Source organism: Chelonia mydas, chromosome 5, assembly GCF_015237465.2.
Source record: "Chelonia mydas isolate rCheMyd1 chromosome 5, rCheMyd1.pri.v2, whole genome shotgun sequence".
Lineage (NCBI taxonomy): Eukaryota > Metazoa > Chordata > Testudines > Cheloniidae > Chelonia > Chelonia mydas.
In genome coordinates, this window is record NC_051245.2 from 54,358,658 (window position 1) to 54,377,355 (window position 18,698).

The following is an 18,698-nucleotide window of genomic DNA, read 5'->3' on the forward strand; positions in this document are numbered from 1 at the left end:
GCAACTGGATGGGCCTGATTTCCTCTCCACGCTGTGACTGTGAGGCAGGATTGCAGACAATAACTCATGTTATTGACTGCCCATCTTGATCTCTGGAGGTTGGGTTAGAACATATAGACTACCTTGATACAGATGCTATCCTCCCCTGATGGAGTTCTGATGAGAAGAAGACTTGTGTAATAGATTTTTAGAAATATGGACTCACATACAAGGCAAGTTAAATTACCACAGTGAAAAGATATGATTTGGAATTAGAAGCAGAACTTCAGTGAATTGTATAATATCCTATTTTTTAGATTACTGCTATTCAATAGAGTTTTAATAGAAAAATTTAATTAATATCCATTTATATGATGGTTCTTGTTGCTCCTGTCCACCTTCTTCTCCCTCATTAATTGGTATATTACAATTACACATTCTTGTGGTTAATATCCAGTTATGTGTGGTTCATCCTGCCAAATATTATACTTCATTTTCATGTGCAGGACATGGTGACTGGAGAATGGTAACTCTCAGTTGTAGCAGGTCAGCCGAACATTTTAACTTGCCAGCACATATAAGGGATGCCTTATGAGGGAAATAATATTCTCTGTATGTTGTTTTACATGTATTGCTTTATATGTCTTGTTTTACATGTCATGTTTTATATGTCACAGTATATACAACACAATGAAAAAATAGTATTTTTGGTTCATTTGAATAAAAGCATTTTCATCGGCTCTAGGAATCTGAATTGAACCACATGAAATTTTAATATCTACCAAAAATTGTTTTCTTACTCTTTTATCAAACAGAATGAGTGAAAAAGTTACACACTTGCACCTGGCTCTTGTCTCATCATTATATTCAGTGAGGGGTCCTTGGAAATGAATAGCAGTAGGTGGTTCTATGTGCTCTGCTGTAATGCCCATTAAGCTTTATGCCTTCTTTGTTTCATTAAGATCTGCAAAAAATAATAAAATTAGACTCATTTACTTTAGTCCTCTGGCTTTTTCATTATTCATATTTTTCCTTTGTGTATTAAGGTTCAAAAAAAAGAAATGTTCTCTTTGAACAAACACTGAGTAGGCGTACAGAATGTAATAACTGAAAGAATCTCTCAGTAAGTCATAGTCACATTCAGACAAATAGTATATTAAAGATGAAGCAGATAACCTGGAAAACTTGAGCAATTAGAGTTAATGGAATTTTTTAGGTGAGCTAAGAATTGTAGACATAAAAAACTGGAATGAGGATTAAAAGCCTAGCTTTCTATACCTCCATCATATCTACCTTTGTATTTTTACCTCTACATATATGTGTATGACTTTGTACTGTTAAATTTGTTAAACTACTTGTATGCAGTGTTGTTGTCGCCATGTTGGTCCCAGGATATTAGAGAGACAAGGTAGGTGAGGTAATATCTTTTATTGGACCTACTTCTACTGGTGTAAGCTCAAAAGCTTATCTCTCTCATCACTAGAAGTTGATCCAATAAAAGATATTACCTTATCCATCTTGTCTCTTTAAACAACTTATGGCTAAAATAGTGTTTCAGTCATGGATCACATGATTTTTCTGTTTTTAAATAATGATCCATGCCTTTCACATCTTGCAATGTTTATGTGGAACCAGTTGGATAAGTGGATATGATGACAAACAGTTGAACAAATTTGACAGAGCGTTTAGAATTGGTGACTTGTCAAATTCAGTCCTGGACCGCATGTAAAGTTAGTAGGAAGTCTGCAACAGAACTCCAGTGGCACAAAGGACTAAGCCAGTGGATTTTCAATGAGAACTTTTATTAAAAAATCATGAAGTTTCAGACTCCTCCCACAGGTGAAAAAATAATTTTTTTAAAAAAATGTGTAGAGACAGACTGGATATACCACTCAACTCTAGTAGACCAATTTCAGTGTTTAAAAATATCATAATTCATTCCTGTTATCTGAAAGAAAAATAAAAAAATGTTATCAACATTCTTATATTATCATCAGAAAATCTTACACTTATATGGCACCTTTGATCCCAAAGGCTACCAATACAGTCTACTACTTATAACCAAATACTGATGTTTTAACTCATTAACTCATAAACTAACTAAGTTTGCCTGAGTAAGGATTGAATAAAATCCAAAAAAAGGATTTCAGGATTTTGCCCTATCTACATACATCTAAAATGCAGTTACAGGTGGAGCACAACAGTTAGGGACAGTGAAAAACCACCATACCGCAGGCTATGCAACAGTAGCGGGAAGGAAACTGTTGACCAAGCACACTGGTACAAACACCTATTTTAACAAAATGTGCTACGGGGATTTTAGAGCTAAGTTATGTACAACCTGTGATGGGGATCGGGGTCATTGTCCCAGGAGGAAGCTTCAAGAGAGAGTGTACCACTGAAGATACACCCCAACCAAAGCACCAAACCTAAACACCCTTAAATTTGGGGAGGTTTGGATTCAGAACTGCTTTAATAAGTTACTTGTGTTCAGCTTTGATCTCATATCTCAGGCATGGTCTACACCTAAAACTGAGGTAGACCTAGCTACGTTGTTCAGGGTTGTGAAAAATTAGGTTGACTTGACCCCTGCACTGCCAGGGTTGCCAATTTTGGTTGGACATAGAATCATAGAATATCAGGGTTGGAAGGGACCCCAGAAGGTCATCTAGTCCAACCCCCTGCTCGAAGCAGGACCAAGTCCCAGTTAAATCATCCCAGCCAGGGCTTTGTCAAGCCTGACCTTAAAAACCTCTAAGGAAGGAGATTCTACCACCTCCCTAGGTAACGCATTCCAGTGTTTCACCACCCTCTTAGTGAAAAAGTTTTTCCTAATATCCAATCTAAACCTCCCCCATTGCAACTTGAGACCATTACTCCTCGTTCTGTCATCTGCTACCATTGAGAACAGTCTAGAGCCATCCTCTTTGGAACCCCCTTTCAGGTAGTTGAAAGCAGCTATCAAATCCCCCCTCATTCTTCTCTTCTGTAGACTAAACAATCCCAGCTCCCTCAGCCTCTCCTCATAAGTCATGTGCTCTAGACCCCTAATCATTTTTGTTGCCCTTCGCTGGACTCTCTCCAATTTATCCACATCCTTCTTGTAGTGTGGGGCCCAAAACTGGACACAGTACTCCAGATGAGGCCTCACCAGTGTCGAATAGAGGGGAACGATCACGTCCCTCGATCTGCTCGCTATGCCCCTACTTATACATCCCAAAATGCCATTGGCCTTCTTGGCAACAAGGGCACACTGCTGACTCATATCCAGCTTCTCGTCCACTGTCACCCCTAGGTCCTTTTCCGCAGAACTGCTGCCTAGCCATTCGGTCCCTAGTCTGTAGCGGTGCATTGGATTCTTCCATCCTAAGTGTAGGACCCTGCACTTATCCTTATTGAACCTCATCAGATTTCTTTTGGCCCAATCCTCCAATTTGTCTAGGTCCTTCTGTATCCTATCCCTCCCCTCCAGCGTATCTACCACTCCTCCCAGTTTAGTATCATCCGCAAATTTGCTGAGAGTGCAATCCACACCATCCTCCAGATCATTTATGAAGATATTGAACAAAACCGGCCCCAGGACCGACCCCTGGGGCACTCCACTTGACACCGGCTGCCAACTAGACATGGAGCCATTGATCACTACCCGTTGAGCCCGACAATCTAGCCAGCTTTCTACCCACCTTATAGTGCATTCATCCAGCCCATACTTCCTTAACTTGCTGACAAGAATACTGTGGGAGACCGTGTCAAAAGCTTTGCTAAAGTCAAGAAACAATACATCCACTGCTTTCCCTTCATCCACAGAACCAGTAATCTCATCATAAAAGGCGATTAGATTAGTCAGGCATGACCTTCCCTTGGTGAATCCATGCTGACTGTTCCTGATCACTTTCCTCTCATGTAAGTGCTTCAGGATTGATTCTTTGAGGACCTGCTCCATGATTTTTCCAGGGACTGAGGTGAGGCTGACTGGCCTGTAGTTCCCAGGATCCTCCTTCTTCCCTTTTTTAAAGATGGGCACTACATTAGCCTTTTTCCAGTCATCCGGGACTTCCCCCGTTCGCCACGAGTTTTCAAAGATAATGGCCAAGGGCTCTGCAATCACAGCCGCCAATTCCTTCAGCACTCTCGGATGCAACTCGTCCGGCCCCATGGACTTGTGCACGTCCAGCTTTTCTAAATAGTCCCTAACCACCTCTATCTCCACAGAGGGCTGGCCATCTCTTCCCCATTTTGTGATGCCCAGCGCAGCAGTCTGGGAGCTGACCTTGTTAGTGAAAACAGAGGCAAAAAAAGCATTGAGTACATTAGCTTTTTCCACATCCTCTGTCACTAGGTTGCCTCCCTCATTCAGTAAGGGTCCCACACTTTCCTTGGCTTTCTTCTTATTCCTGGATGTTTCATCACATGATATAATCTTTAATTAAAGATTAATCTTTAATTCCTAGAGACTCCAGGACCATCCTGGAGGCTTGGCAACCCCCACTGTAGACCCAGGAGATCTGGTCAAAGCTCTCAGGAGGTGATGCCAAAGTTTGTCCCATGCCACTCCCCAGAAACGTCTTCCGGTGACAGGGGAGCAGCCTGCTGACCTGAAAGGAGCCGGGAAGGGGTGGGGCTTCCGCTGCTGCCAGGCTGAGCCACTCCCCTTTGAAGGGCGGGGAATGCACGGAGCTCAAGCCGGCGCTTGAGTCACGCGAACTCCCAGCAAGGCTGGTGGCACCTGGAACTACAGTTCCCATGCTGCTGCGGGGGAGCGGGAACGCGGCAGCCACCGTCCCGCACTGTATCCCATAGTGCCCCACGGCGCCCTTGTTCTTGTAAGCGCGGCGGCCAGGGACTGAAGGTCGTGAAGGCGAAAGAAGCCCTCAGTCGTGCGCCGACCCGTTTCCCATTCCGGCGCCATGTTGGGTGCCAGCGTCCGCCGCTTCGCTACCTCCGCCGTCCGCAGATCCCACTATGAGGAGGGGCCGGGAAAGGTAACGGCGCGGGGGGGTCGGGGCTGGCCGGGAAAGGTAACGGCGCGCTGCCCGGCTCCGAGGCCTGCGGGTCACAGGCACCGCAGAGGGGAGCGGCACTTCCCGGTCAAGGCCCGGGCCGAATTGGGGGGGAAGGGGCGGCGGCTGTCGTACGTTAAAAGAGCCCCTGAGGTGTGTCTGAGCCCGCGGGGCCGAGCAGCCGTGGGACTCCCCCGGCCCGAGAGCCTCCTAGCGCGTCCGGCAGGGGATCTTCCTGGGCGCTCTACGTCCGCTGGTAGGTTTCAGGTCCTGCCTTTGGGAGACTGGCCGGTTCTACCCCCCCCCCCCCCCCCCCCCCCGCCCCAGGAACCGAGTTCTCCCCTTTCCCTAGCCCCTCAGCCTCGTGCGAGTGGGTGCCCGGTCCCCCGAGTGACCGCAGAGGACTCCGAGCCGGCTCCAGCGTTCAGAGCACGTAACGACCCTGCTTTGCCTGGCTCCTCTGAGGCCGGGGCTTTCGGGCATGGAGGCCCTTTGCCTCCTCCCGTCGGGTTTCTGTCCGCAGCCATGGTGGGAGCGTGCAGTGATAGTGTCCTTGTCATGACTCTGCCTTTCCTCTTCCCAAACTCCTGCTCCCCTGGTACAGATGATGTGAACACAACAGTATGAGAAAATCAATGATACTGTAAACGCTTTCTGATGTACCAGTTTGTACTGGCCTTTCAAAGTAGAGTGATCAAATGTGTCTGAACGTCTGCGTTGGAGACATTTTGCAAACTACTTGGTTAGCCTGTATTCTCCCTCTCTTTCCCAGGAGATTGGCAATTTAAAGTACCAAGTTCATAAGTTAACACCACCTCCTCCTCCCTCCAGCTACCTGTCAAGCTCCCATTCACTGAATGGGAGCTATGTTTCACTTGTGCTTTTTGTTTATAAAGGCAGATGCACAAAGTAGTAGATAAAGTGTCTTGGAAAAAAGGAGTAAGCATACCTTTATAAAGCTCGTCTATAATGTGAGTCCATTGATGGCATATTATGAACAAACTCTCTTGTCTTTTCTAGAACATTCCGTTTTCTGTAGAAAACAAGTGGCGGCTACTAGGATTAATGGTAGTGTTCTTCGGAAGTGGGTTTGCCGCTCCTTTCATCATAGTAAGGCACCAACTGCTCAAGAAATGAAGAGGACAAGTTTTAATTCCTATGAAAAGGTAATTGATTCTGATCCCTTGTTTAACACTTTTTTCTCCTCTGTTAAAGGAGTCAATGAACCAGCTGCGCTTCTTATAAAGTCTTAAAAATTAAACTTTGACCAGTACAGTGTGTCACTAGTTAGTTATTCCAGTTGTTGGTATAATTTGGTGTTCATCATTGGACCAAGTGGTGGAGGAGTAGGGAATACAATCTTTTTAATCAAATGATCATTGTATCATTGCTAATGACTTTATACTCTTCAATAAGTGACAGCATTTCTGTAACAAGTGGAAGGAGGAATGCATCATATCATCTCATTGCTCACGTTTACCACTTATCACGGTCTCTGACCCACGTGAACAAATCAGGACAAATAACTGATACGGTAAATGTTTTCTGATGTGCCGATTATTTGATTTGGCCATGGTTAACTACAAAATACACCATCTAGAATGTAAACGAAAGAAACATTTTATTCCATAGTTAAAACAAACTTAACCATTTTAAGAAACTAGTCCCATCTGGCCTTGGATTCTGTTCACCTAGTCTGACCTTCATAATACAGGCCAGAGAACTTCACCCAAAATAATTCTTAGAGCATCTCTCTTTGGAAAAACCTCCAATCTTGATTTTAAAATGGCCAGTGGTGGAGAATCCACCACAACCCTTGATGAATTGTTCCAATCACTAATTACACTCTTAAATGTATGCCTTCTTTCCAGTCTGAAATTTAGTTTCAACATCCAGCCATTGGATTGTTATACCTTTCTCTGCTGGATTGAAGACTAGTTATTAAATTTGTTCCCCATAAAGGTACTTAGACTAATCAAGTCAACGCTAAACCTTCTCTTTGTTAAGCTAAATGGAGCTTCTTAAGTCTATTGCTATAAGGCATAAGATATTACCTTACCAAATCTCCCCTCCTCCTTCTCAACACCCCCCCCCCTCCCCCCCCCCCCCCATACTGGTTTGCTATCTCCCTTTTGGAGTAAGAGCACTAAAATTGCTCACAAAGAAAACTAGCAATACAGACATGCAGTACACATCTTTGCAAGCGGATTGGTATCATCAGCATTTACATCCAGGTTTTAAACATCTCTTCTGTAACTTCAGAACCAAAACCTTGATTGGAATAGGTTTAGATTCTTTTTTCCGCACATAGGTTGACTTCTAATCTACACACCAAGAATAATCAATTTTTTGTCAAGGTCCAGATTCAGACTCCAGAGAAAATACAAAAACAATGATAATAAAGATTTTACAGTCCATTCAAAAGCATCTGGCTGTCTGGATTTGGCCTGCGGTATGCCTATTGACTACTCCTGCTTTATACTCTTCCTCTTTAGAAGAGGTCTGTGATTGGCACTTCAACTAATTCAGCAACAAGCTTGACAACATTAGTGAATCAGCGAATTTGGAAACATTCCAGAAGATTGAAAGTGTGCTAATGCATTAGTATTCAAAAGAGGCAAATGGGATGACATGGATAATGGAGGATTCAATCAAGAGTTTAAAGGGTGGGGAATATAATGCCTAATCAACATGGCTTATGGAAAATAGATCTTGTTGTTGCAAAGAGTAAAATGAAGCTTGATATGTTTAGTTGATAAAGCTAATTGTATAGCAGTAATATATTCTTATACAGCGTTAACTTAATATTACTAACTCATATTGTTATAGTGATGGAGCCCTAATCACACCCTATTGTGCTAGGTGCTGTACAAACAACAAAAAGATGATTTCTGCCCTAAACAGTTTAAATTGTAATACTGTATTACATTCTGCCTAAAAACTTGCACTATACAATATCAAAATACATATTAAATGGATTCAGTAGTTAGTTATGTTGGGATCTGTCAGTTGTCAATGGGGACATTATTAGATAAGAAGGAATGTCACAGGAATTGATACTAGGCCTGACACTGATCAGTATTTTATCTTGATCTGGAAGTAAACATCAACTCACTTCTAACACTTACAGATGATCCAGAGATTGTGGGAGTGGTAAATGAAATGGCAGTCCCTTGGTAAACTGGGCACATTCATTCATTGTATTTTAATACAGCCACAAGCAAGGTCATAATCTAGGAACAAAGATATACCTACAGAATAAAGAACGCATTTTAGAAAGCAGTGACTAGAAAAGATTTAGGGTCATGGTAGACGACAAGCTGAACATGAGCTCCCAATGTGATGGGGTGGCAAAAAGGGCTAATGCTATGTACTTCTTTATAGATCTAAAGGGTGGGGGGAGAGAGGAGTGATTTCCACCCCACCCTCCTTCTGCCCCTTTGTATATAGCACTGGTGAGACTGACGCTGGAGTACTGCATCCATTCCTGGCTTCTGCATTTTTAAAAGAGTAACAAAACAGTGGAGAGAGAGAACAGAAAAGAGCACAAATGATTCAAGGGCTAGAAAAATGCTTAACAGTGATACAAAGGTGTTCAAACCATTTTTAGTTTCTCAGGACTGAGAGGTGACTTGATTAGTATAAGTACCTTTATGGGGAGAAATGCAGGGCACTAAAAGGCCGTGTGCCGCCCCTTCCAATCCCCTCCCCCCCACAGAGAAAGGCATATTGAGAACCTGTGGCTGGTCATGTTAAACTAGACAAATTCAAATTGAAAATACTTCACAGTGAGTTATTAACCGCTGGAACAAATTATCATGGGAAGTAGTGGATTCTCCATCTCTCAATGTAGTCAAATCAAGACTGGATTTCTTTCTGGAAGATATGCTTTAAGTCAAACAAGTTTATTGACTCAGTGCAGGAATAACTCTGAAATTCTATGACATGTTAGGTCATACTAGATCTAATGACAATATACCCAAGAAATGTAGTGTTGAAGTGCATTCAAATATAGACCAGCTCCTGATCTGTCAAAGGCTCTGTGCATAAAGTTAAACATGTGCCTAAATTCTTGGCCTCAGACACATTTTAATACTGATCTTGGAAGAGGTGATGTACATTCTAATAGTTCATTCTGCGACTCTTTTTCTTGCAGACTTGAGGTGGAATATCACCTGTAGAGCAACTTGTCTTTCCATGGAATAAAGGACAGAGATATTTACCACACTGGATGTGTTTATAAATAAAAGCTTAAATCTGAATACTTGGGATGATGTCTTCTGTCAAACTATCAAATGCTTCTGAGCACTCAGGCTTATGCTGTAGCTTACTGTGTAACAGCAGTTTTTTACATCAAGCTTAAACAGACGAGGCCCTTTTTAGCAGAGGAAAAATGTAGTGATAGCATGCTATCTCTTAGCACTAGCAAAAAGAAACTGTTCTCGGTGCTGAATTGAGTGGTTAAGAATCTAAACACTTGTTTTTCAAGAATCTGTATCTTTTATACCATTAAAGTAATTGTTTTAGAAGCTCCCTTGCAGAATTTGACTTTAGTTTCTCTCTTCAGGGACATGTGAGTTGAAGCAAACTAAGTGGTTACAAGGTTGGAGCCCTCATAAAAGTGTGATTTAGAAATGAGGAGCCTGGCACTAGTGTCAGGGTCTAGGCAGTTGGACTGTGCTGGTCTCAACTCTCAGGAGGGAGCTTTCGAGAAAGAAAATCTGAATCCTGAGACTACCTAGAAACAGTGCCTGGACTCTGTTCAGACTTGGAGCATAAAGGCATGTGGGTCCAGTAGGTGGAACCTAAACACAGCAGCCTTGTGGCTGTCTAGAAGCTGGGAGAGCTTGACCAGGGTTGTGACATCCTAGTCTAGGGAAGATGAGCTTTTGCCACTAATTCAGAACTCCTCTGCCTCAGTATATGATTAGGTCTGTAGTTCAACTGACCTGGGCCATTCTGCACTCTAAAGCCTCCACAACTTTGTATTTAAATTCTGATTTAGATGAGCCAGTAAATAACTAGTCTTAAACAAGTATGACTGCCTTCCTGAAGGATTTGATTAAATGGTTGCTTTCAGATTTGGTAAGATGTCACCACAATAGCTGTCAAGTTTCATAAACTGTCGTTAGGGGATGTTTTGAAGACAGTGGATCTGCTGCACCTAAACTTGTTTAATGGTGGGATGCGGTAACAGGTGTGTGGATAGGAATTGCTCACTGGTTAAGTGTGGGGCCTGGGGGGAGAAGGGGGAGAATGGTCATTAGGACTCATCAAGGCAGGGAGGTGTGGCTTACTTCCTCCTGAGGCTGTCTTTGCTGCCAACATCCAAATCTCAGAGCACCTCCTCAGCCATTCCCTCGTCCCATTCTTCCGTTTGCACAGTGCTTAGCTCTGAGAGGAAGGTATGCTACTGCTGAATGGGTGGGAAGGTGGAAAACATCCCTAACAGCATTCCCCATGCTTAGTGTTTACACCCAGCACCAGTAACATCCACCAGCATCATTTGTGAGGACTTGCAACTCACAGCACCTTTCACCATCTTCAGTACTTATCCCCCAGGCTTAGCCTCCCAAAAACCACCTATGGCAGCAAAGGATTTGGGTAGGTCACAGAAACAACCTGGATAGTTTGGCGGGCGGTGGGTGTTTGTTTTCAGGCTAAAAACCACTCTGCTAGACTACCTGAAACTGAAGTAAGCCATTAAGGATTATACTAGGGTTACCAACCCTCCAGAATTGTCCTGAAGTCACCACAAATTAGATTGTCATGGGGTGAAACCTCCAGGAATATATCAGACCAAAACTGGCAACCCTAGATTATATAGATATCATGTCCACTAACTTTGTGTGCAGTTTTTTGAGTGGCCAGTAGGAGATACTAAGGCCTGACTTTAAGAAGTGCTGAGCATCCAGAGCTCCCATGGACGTTAATGGAGTTGTGGCTGGTCAATGCTCCTGATAATCACGTCATAGGTCTGTTTACACCCCCAAAATTAATGGAAAATTGGAGTGAAAGCTTGGCCCTATAAAAATCAAAGACAAAACTCACTGATTTTGAATGGAGTCATACTGTCCTCCTTGAAAATTGGGTTAAAATAACTTTTCTGAATCAGTCTTCACCACAGAGGTTAACGGGAATGCTGCCTAATAAAAAATGAGTTGTTAAAGGGGTAGGGAATAATCTTGAAGATATGCCATTATATAACTAAATCCTATGCCCTTATTTGAAACACTGTGTGCAATTTTTGTCACCCATCTAAAAAGAATATAGTAGAAAAAAATGAAAATGATTTTATGCATGGAAAGACTAGTATGAGGAATGCTTAAAAGATGAGGATTATTTGGCTTTACAAAGCAGATAAATAAGAAGGGATATGATAGCAATATATACAATCTTAGACCAATAAGGGAGATTTTGAGAGGTCATCTGTTCCATTCCCTGCCATGCTGAGGTAGAGGACCAAGTACACCTAGACTATCCCTTACAGTTTGTATTTAACCTCCCATGATGGGGATTCCACAACTTACCTTGGGAAGCCTAGTCCAGAGCTTAACTACACTAATAGTTAGAAAGTTTTTCCTAATGTCTAACCTAGATCTCACTTGCTGCAGAGTAAGCCCATTACTTCTGTTGACATGGAGAACAATTGATCACAATCCTCTCTAACAGCTCTTACATATTCGAAGACTTATCAGGTCCCCTTTCTTGTCTCAAGACTAAACCTGCCCAGTTTTATAGTCTTTTCTCATAGATCTGATTTTCTAAACCTTTTATCACTCTCCTCTTGGCTCTCTTCTATTTGTTCACATCTTTCTTAAAGATATACAGTCATTAATGTTATAAGATCAATAAGACATGTTCCTATGAAATTCAATGGCATTAAATATGAACAAATTTGAAATGCTTTTTTATTTTTTAACAAAAATAAAACATACCCCCTGTAGAACTCATTGCTACCAGATATTACTGAAACAAAAGTCTCAGTAAAAGATTAAGCATTTTATATGGATAATAGGTACTATACATAGTCAGTGCTTAATTTGTAATGAAAGATGTGCCAGGGCTCAAGCACTTTTTTTACATTCATAACTGATGCAGCAACCCAGAGGTGCCAGGGCTATGAACTGCCAAGCCTAGAGGTCCCAAGGCTCAGCACTGACAAATTAAGCTCTGTATATAGTCACGATTTACACTAGCTAAAATAAACATTTACAAGGGATATACATCCTGATGTAGAGATAAGACCAGCACTGTGGCTAAGAAGAAACTTCCATCATAAGATGATTATTCCATAATTGTCCATTATGGAAGTTTTTACCCTTGTTCTGAAGCAGAGTTGGTTGGGAATTTTTCATGAGAATGATTTTCCAGTTGAGAATGCAGTTACTGTAAAATCAAAAGTTTCTGTGGGAAAACAGATTTTGCCAAAAATAAAAATAAAAAAATTATTTTCTAGTAGGTAAATTGAAATGAAACACAGTAAAACCCACCTTCAAGATGACCTCCACATTTCACAATCAAAAGTGTTCAGAAGTTGTGTTGCAGAAAAATGTCAAAATCTCAGCATTTGGTCCTGATTTGGAATGAAAACAAATGCTGAAGTGTCAGAATTTCCCGTGGGTGGAACCTCTGAATTTCACTCATTTTTACTGTGAAGCATCTGGTATTGTGTACTGTTGGAGACAGGCCACTGGACTAGATGGACTACTGTTCTGAGCCAGTGTGGTAATTCCTATGTAATTAATATGAAAAATGTGAGTACACAGTGAACTTGGATTGAGATTGTCCAAATTTTTTTTCTTGGGATTTAGATTTCTTACAGTTACTGACAGTACTGAGAGGTAGGATGTTGCCCTAAATTATATTTTGGACATTAAATACTTTCAATGTTAATTTTTTTCATAATGAGTGATATTTTCCAACAGAAATATTGAAGTATTCTGCATTCCTTACTTTGGTCTTCGCTAGGGTGTCTGTTTATATTTGGTTTTGAGAATGATATAACAATGTAGAGGTAACATGAAACAAGTCTGATGTGACATTTTATAAACAAACTGGGCACAAGTGAGAAATGTGAAAGCTGAGATGTAGTTGTTATGACAACCAAATTAGAAGCAGTTCTTATTGGACATAAGTGAAGTGATAACATGAAAGTTATTTTCATTCTTTAAAGACAAAGGTCATAGTTGTACAGCGTAGCATTTTACTCTGGCTGTTTTTTCAAAATCCCACTATTAATAAGAGTAATGCCATTGGATATCCTACATACATTCAGCTAGAATTGTTAAGAAAAGATTGAAAGAACACGAATACCAGGACAGTGTTTTCTGTATATAAGGAAGGCAAATATTATTCTTATTTTAAGGATAAAGAAATGAAGGTTCAGACAGGCCAAATGATTCACCCAGTTTCATTCAGGACATCTGTAAAAGAGCTAAGAAGAACTCAGAAGCCCTGTCCATCCTCCCTTGGCTGCAGTATTTTAAACAATGGTAAGAAATGTTTGTAATCGTAATTACATATCTGAAAACTTTCGGGCTCTGAAAATTACATTACATTGTCATCATCAAAAAAATTGAAATCAGACAGGCAGCGGGATGGAACACCACATCTGCATACAGCCATTTGATGCATCATAATTAGGTTTCCAAAAGATTATACTTAATGGAAGAAGGTGTAAAGACAAGCTGGGTGAGCACTACATTGCTTCAGTGAGTGATTTTATAAAAGTAGGAAAATGCATACACAACCCAAAGTCAGTTCAGACTCTAAAAAGACTTGGAATGGTTTCAAGTCTCAGAAACTATCCCAGGGGCATTACAAGCATTCATTTTTCTACAGTGACAATGACAATAAGACCCACTATGCAGACAGGGTACATGCCACTCAGCTTTATTATTACAGCAGAAACAAAAAACCTTAAGGGTGAGATGCTACAGCTTGGTCATTTCCTATTATAGCAGTAGGAAATGTTAGGGGAAAATTTGTTAATAGCCCTCTCCTGCAATCTGTGAATCCCTGCTTCTGACAGATTTTCTAACCAGCTTATGTTTCCTCTTATTGCAGCCCAGGAGATGGACATTAGCAGCTGTCTGGAACAATACAGCATTGCATTTAAATACATTTAAAATAATAGTATTTGATGGACTTAATGAGAATCGCTGTTCCATTTTCTGTTTAAACATTCCATGAGTAGTTAAGTACTTTCCTTACTTACTTACCTTTTTCATTAGTTATGTAGAGAGCATGGAAGAACAAACAGCACTTTGAAAAATGTCACAGTATATAAATAGCACTTCTGAGAACATTAGTAAAGTTCTACTGAACTGCAAAACCAACAAGTTAGTGGTGAACTGTGAAGATGCAGGCAAGAGAAGAACATGTAAAAATCAAGGCAAAAGGGCGATCAAATTACTTCCGTAAAGAACTGCAATGTTGCAGTTCACGAAATTTTACCATGACTTTATTGTGAGTCTGAATATTTTTCGTAAAACCCCAGCTCCTGTCATTAAATGATTTTGTGAGAATCTCAGTTTTCTCTTTTTCATTTTAGCCCACTTGGTTGTGAAGAAAAGCTTGAAAGTGTGATCTGAGTGAGGCTCAGAAAATTAAAAAGAACTCCCAAGTTTTTTTTTTTTTTAAGTATGATTTTTCAAGCCCATAATCTCATGATTTTTTTGAGGCTTTAATGATTTCTGAATGCTTGAGGTTGGCATATTGGAACTGTAAACCTCACGAGAAATAGCACTAGTCTCACTTCAGCTCTCTGGACCCAATGAATTTCTTTGATGACAAAAGGAAGTATCTCATCAGAAGTGAAGGAAAAACATGGCAGCCACGGGCCAGCTGTATTATTAACCATTGATATTTGATAAACTGGGGATTGTGTTTAACTAAAACCTCCAGACTTTGCATGTAAATAGTTTTCATTGAGGAGAAGGCTCTACGTATGTGTGGAAAGTAAATATAAAGTTATTAAATGAATGAGAAATCACTGCTGAGTATGCTGAGAGGGGCATCTGCTGAGGTTTACAGCAGAACGTAAAGAAGATCTGCCCCTATGAGATCTCTGAATGCAAAGCTTTCCTGACAGGCCCAAGAGCTGCCACTAGGACAGCTTACAGGAAGAGAATTTGAAGTGTCTCAGGAAGTACACCACCACAGTGCTCCAAAACAATGCAAATTATGTATCTTTCCTGCTGTTGAAAATGCACCTTCTAATCATCAGACCCCTTTAAAGTGGTTCATGTTAAACATCCAAAAACTGAGGTATACAAAGCTACTAGTCACTTTTTAAAATCTTGGCCTGTATAGTTAAAAACATATATTGAGCCCTGTCTCTTATCCCTGAACACTTTATAGAAATGGCAATGTATTGCCTGAAATTCAAAGCTCCTTCCCTTCAAGCAATAATTATCCTGTGAATCTTCAGCACTCCACTTGTACTGTGAGGGTTGATAGTCCCCAGCCCTCTGTGTGACAGTCCTATTTCGCTCCTGGTACTTTGCAGCCTTTCATTCTTGCAGAATTCAGAACAGTAGAGTGCATGTTACACCTGAGAATACAGCAAAACATCTGGTTTCATAGTGTTTCTGTTATTCTCCTAGAGCTGCACAAATTTCCTGTCCTTTTTTCTCCATAGTGTGTTTCACTGTCTTTCTATTACACTGTGTTCCTTCTCTGTGGAAAAAACAGACAGTGTAAAACAGTCTAGAAGACTTTTAGGACAAAGTTACAATGGGTTCTTACGCTATAAAGCAAGTATAGCTTTAAACTATAGTGGCAGTGATGTTATCAGTAAGGTCACATAACAGTTTCCATCCTAAACCTGTTTTAAGCCACACAGAACTTGTGAAATTTACTTTTCATGCTAAAAAATTTCAAGCTTGGAATTTGCCCTAAAATGAATTACTGAGAAAAATTTGAACAAAAACCAATCATTTGCGTATGAGCATAATTTCAATACATATTTTCTATTAAAAAAGTATTTACAGTAATTTTTGGACAGATCTACTGTCAAAACAGCTAGGGATAGAAAGTTAAAATTGAAGATTAAAATATATCCAACTGATAAGTACCTTTGGATGTAGAGCTGGTTAGAAAAAAAAATTTACAATTTTTTTTGTTGAAAAATGGATCCCATCAAAATTGAAACACTTCACAAAATTGTGTAGCTCATACCAACGTTTTATTGTAGAAAAAAGGTGCTAACAATGCAAAAACATCCTGTGTTGACATTTTCAGTACAAAACATTTCAGTGTATCTCTTTGAAGTGACTTTGATTTAATTTTTAAAATTTTGAATATACATTTATATAAAATTTGAAAAATTTGAAACAGAAACAAATATTTTGATTTTATCAAAGCAAAACATTCCAATAGAGAAGGATCTATTTTTTTATTTTATTTCAGAAAATTTCAGGATTTTCAGGTTTTGTTTGAAACTAGAGTAAAAACAAGTGTCTCAAAATCTGCCTTGAAATGGAATATTTGTTCTCCACTGAGCTTTATTTGGATGTATCATTTCCTGTGTATTTTTCTGTACTCTGTATTATGGCATACCCAGAGTACTAGCAAGAAGTTATAACTGTATCTAAGTTTGTAGAATTGTATTATATTTTATTGAGGAAATAGTATGTGTTCATTTAATTTAGACAACATAATGAATATGCACAAAGTGACAGACCTAAAAATTGTATTAAAAACCTCAATGATGGCATGTCCATGCGTGCTTAACTTTGAAATTTAACATTCTTCTAACTTAGTTCTTTGTTTGGAATAAATGATGGTTTACATAGCATCACTGTGGTAAATGTATATCTGAATAAAGATACTGTGTAGTTCTTATTTCACTTCTTTGCTAAGGTCTAAATAACTGCAATCATTCTTACATCCCAAATGCTCAACATTCAGTGCTCTTGCATTTGCCTTGCTGCTGTAACAAGGCATGTGAGTAGAGGAAAATGGGAAATATGTGCTTAGAAAGTAGCAAGAGAAAGCAAAGGAAGTTTGCTGCCAGCAACCAAAGAGAGGAGGAAGGAGTTCACACTTGAACCATCCCACGTGGTGCCACTTACTGATTCATATCTAACTTACATGTGAGACCAAAATATTCCTTCATCTGGTGAGACTTAAAGGGTGCATCTACACTTCAAAAAAACACCCTGTGGCAGCAAGTCTCAGAGACGGGGTCAACTGATTCAGGCTCACTCTTTGGGACTAAAAATAAAAGTGTAGACATTCCTGCTTGGGCTAGAGCCTGGGCTCTGAAACCCAGGATTGGGGAAGGGGAAGGTCAGATAACAGGAACCAGTTTAGATTCTCTTTAGTGCACAGCTAGTCATTTAGTTGCTCTCTCTGTAATGTGTAGTAAAAATGTATTATGGTCTGAGACTTCTGTAAGTCATCTTTATGGCACTAGAACATCATCTGTCAAAAAGAAATGACCTTTTCTAAGAACAAAATTTCCCTGCTTATGTCTTTCCAAATGTTGATTAAGTTATGTGAGAACAACAGGGAAAACAAGATTTGTCATACTGAAAAACTGATGAATATGTACTGTAAGACAACGTCACATTCTCTAATGAATAAACAATTACAGCTGTAATTGTTTGTACATTCCTGCAAATGCCAACAAAATCAAACATCTGTCATGCCAGATGACGAAGCACAACTTATTGAATATACTTAGCACTCCACTCATCTTGAAAAGGTCACTCAGGCTTTAACAAGCTGTACGTGGTTAGCCAGCTTCTAGGAAATGAGCATGTACCTTCCAAAGCATGCAGTCTGTATCAGCAATAAAGGTGCTACCGTATTTGGCTCACCTTCAAGTGACATATTTGGCTTAAATAACAAATTATAACTGGTGCGATCTGCCTAATGTTTCTGCTGCCTGCATGGATACATTCAAACCTGTCCTATTATTTTTTATAATTTCTGTAGAAGACGCGCCCAGAGTCCACAGTTAGAATCAGGCCCCAGCATGCCTGGCTCAATACAAACACACAGGAAGACAGGGTCCTAATGAACTAATAGACTAAGAGGACAAACATACAATTCTATATTCAATATCAGTAAACACAATCTGTTCTTTTATGGCTCAGTTGTGACTTTTAGCCGTGGGCCACAAGGCTGGGGAGAGGGATAGCTCAGTGGTTTGAGCATTGGCCTGCTAAACCCAGGGTTGTGAGTTCAATCCTTGAGGGGGCCATTTAGGGATCTGGAGCAAAAATTGGGGATTGGTCCTGCTTTGAGCAGGGGGTTGGACTAGATGATCTCCTGAGGTCCCCTCCAACCCTGATATTCTATGATTCTCTATGATCTGTAAGGGGTGTACCATACCATGCCATAGATTAGTATATCAGACTTCCCCAGGCCTGCACTGGAACCTAGTGGGACTCGGTAATGGTAGAGTCTTGCCTCCTCCCTATCCCCTTTGGTGTGATTTACTTCCACAGGAGTCCCAGGAAGGCACAGCCAACATGTAGTTGTGTGCAGTTGTCTCCCTTCTACCCTTGTGCATCTATAATGGGAAACAGATTTTTTGTAAAAAACATTGTTGATGGCCCTTGACACTGCCCTGTGTTCTATCAGTGATGTCAGTAAGAGAGCCGTGAGTGCTAATCTAGTGCAAAAGCAGGGTGTGGGTGGTGGTACAATTAATCTAATCTGTACATAAGAAAAGTAGATATTACCAAATGCCAATAGTGCATG

General features: G+C 40.4%; 1 protein-coding gene, 1 long non-coding RNA gene and 1 other non-coding gene across 5 annotated transcripts; 2 read left to right on the forward strand and 1 right to left on the reverse strand.

Annotated features, from left to right (window-relative positions):
• Positions 1–729: 729 nt before the first annotated feature.
• Positions 730–3,724, reverse strand: LOC119566647. Its single transcript, XR_005225934.1, has 2 exons — positions 3,663–3,724; positions 730–943 (listed from the first exon to the last, which is right to left on the reverse strand). It is a non-coding gene; the product is annotated as an uncharacterized LOC119566647 (long non-coding RNA).
• A 970-nt stretch (positions 3,725–4,694) lies between these two features.
• On the forward strand, positions 4,695–16,829 carry LOC102932042 (cytochrome c oxidase subunit 7C, mitochondrial). 3 transcript variants are annotated; one of them, XR_006291086.1, is made up of 4 exons: positions 4,695–4,961; positions 6,000–6,145; positions 13,348–13,474; positions 14,049–16,829. XR_006291086.1 is itself a non-coding variant. In XM_043547221.1 (3 exons), the coding sequence occupies exons 1-2, from the start codon at positions 4,887–4,889 to the stop codon at positions 6,114–6,116; spliced, it is 192 nt and encodes a 63-aa protein (XP_043403156.1). In that variant the 5' UTR covers positions 4,695–4,886; the 3' UTR covers positions 6,117–6,145; positions 14,049–16,829. The 3 variants fall into 3 exon arrangements, 2 of the variants coding, with proteins under 2 accessions (XP_043403156.1, XP_037759118.1); XM_043547221.1 differs by lacking the exon at positions 13,348–13,474; XM_037903190.2 differs by lacking the exons at positions 13,348–13,474; positions 14,049–16,829 and adding an exon at positions 9,136–9,241 and having other exon boundaries at positions 4,734–4,961.
• LOC114021459 lies at positions 5,578–5,641 on the forward strand. The gene has a single exon (XR_003566014.1). It is a non-coding gene; the product is annotated as a small nucleolar RNA Z39 (small nucleolar RNA).
• Positions 16,830–18,698: the final 1,869 nt, after the last annotated feature.

What these genes read in the sequence shown, in the direction of transcription:
- LOC102932042 (XM_043547221.1), top strand. Translation starts at nt 4,887, where the DNA reads ATGTTGGGTGCCAGCGTCCGCCGCTTCGCTACCTCCGCCGTCCGCAGA. An exon ending in ATGAGGAGGGGCCGGGAAAG is followed by an intron (nt 4,962 to 5,999) that starts GTAACGGCGCGG and finishes TGTCTTTTCTAG; the next exon opens with AACATTCCGTTTTCTGTAGA.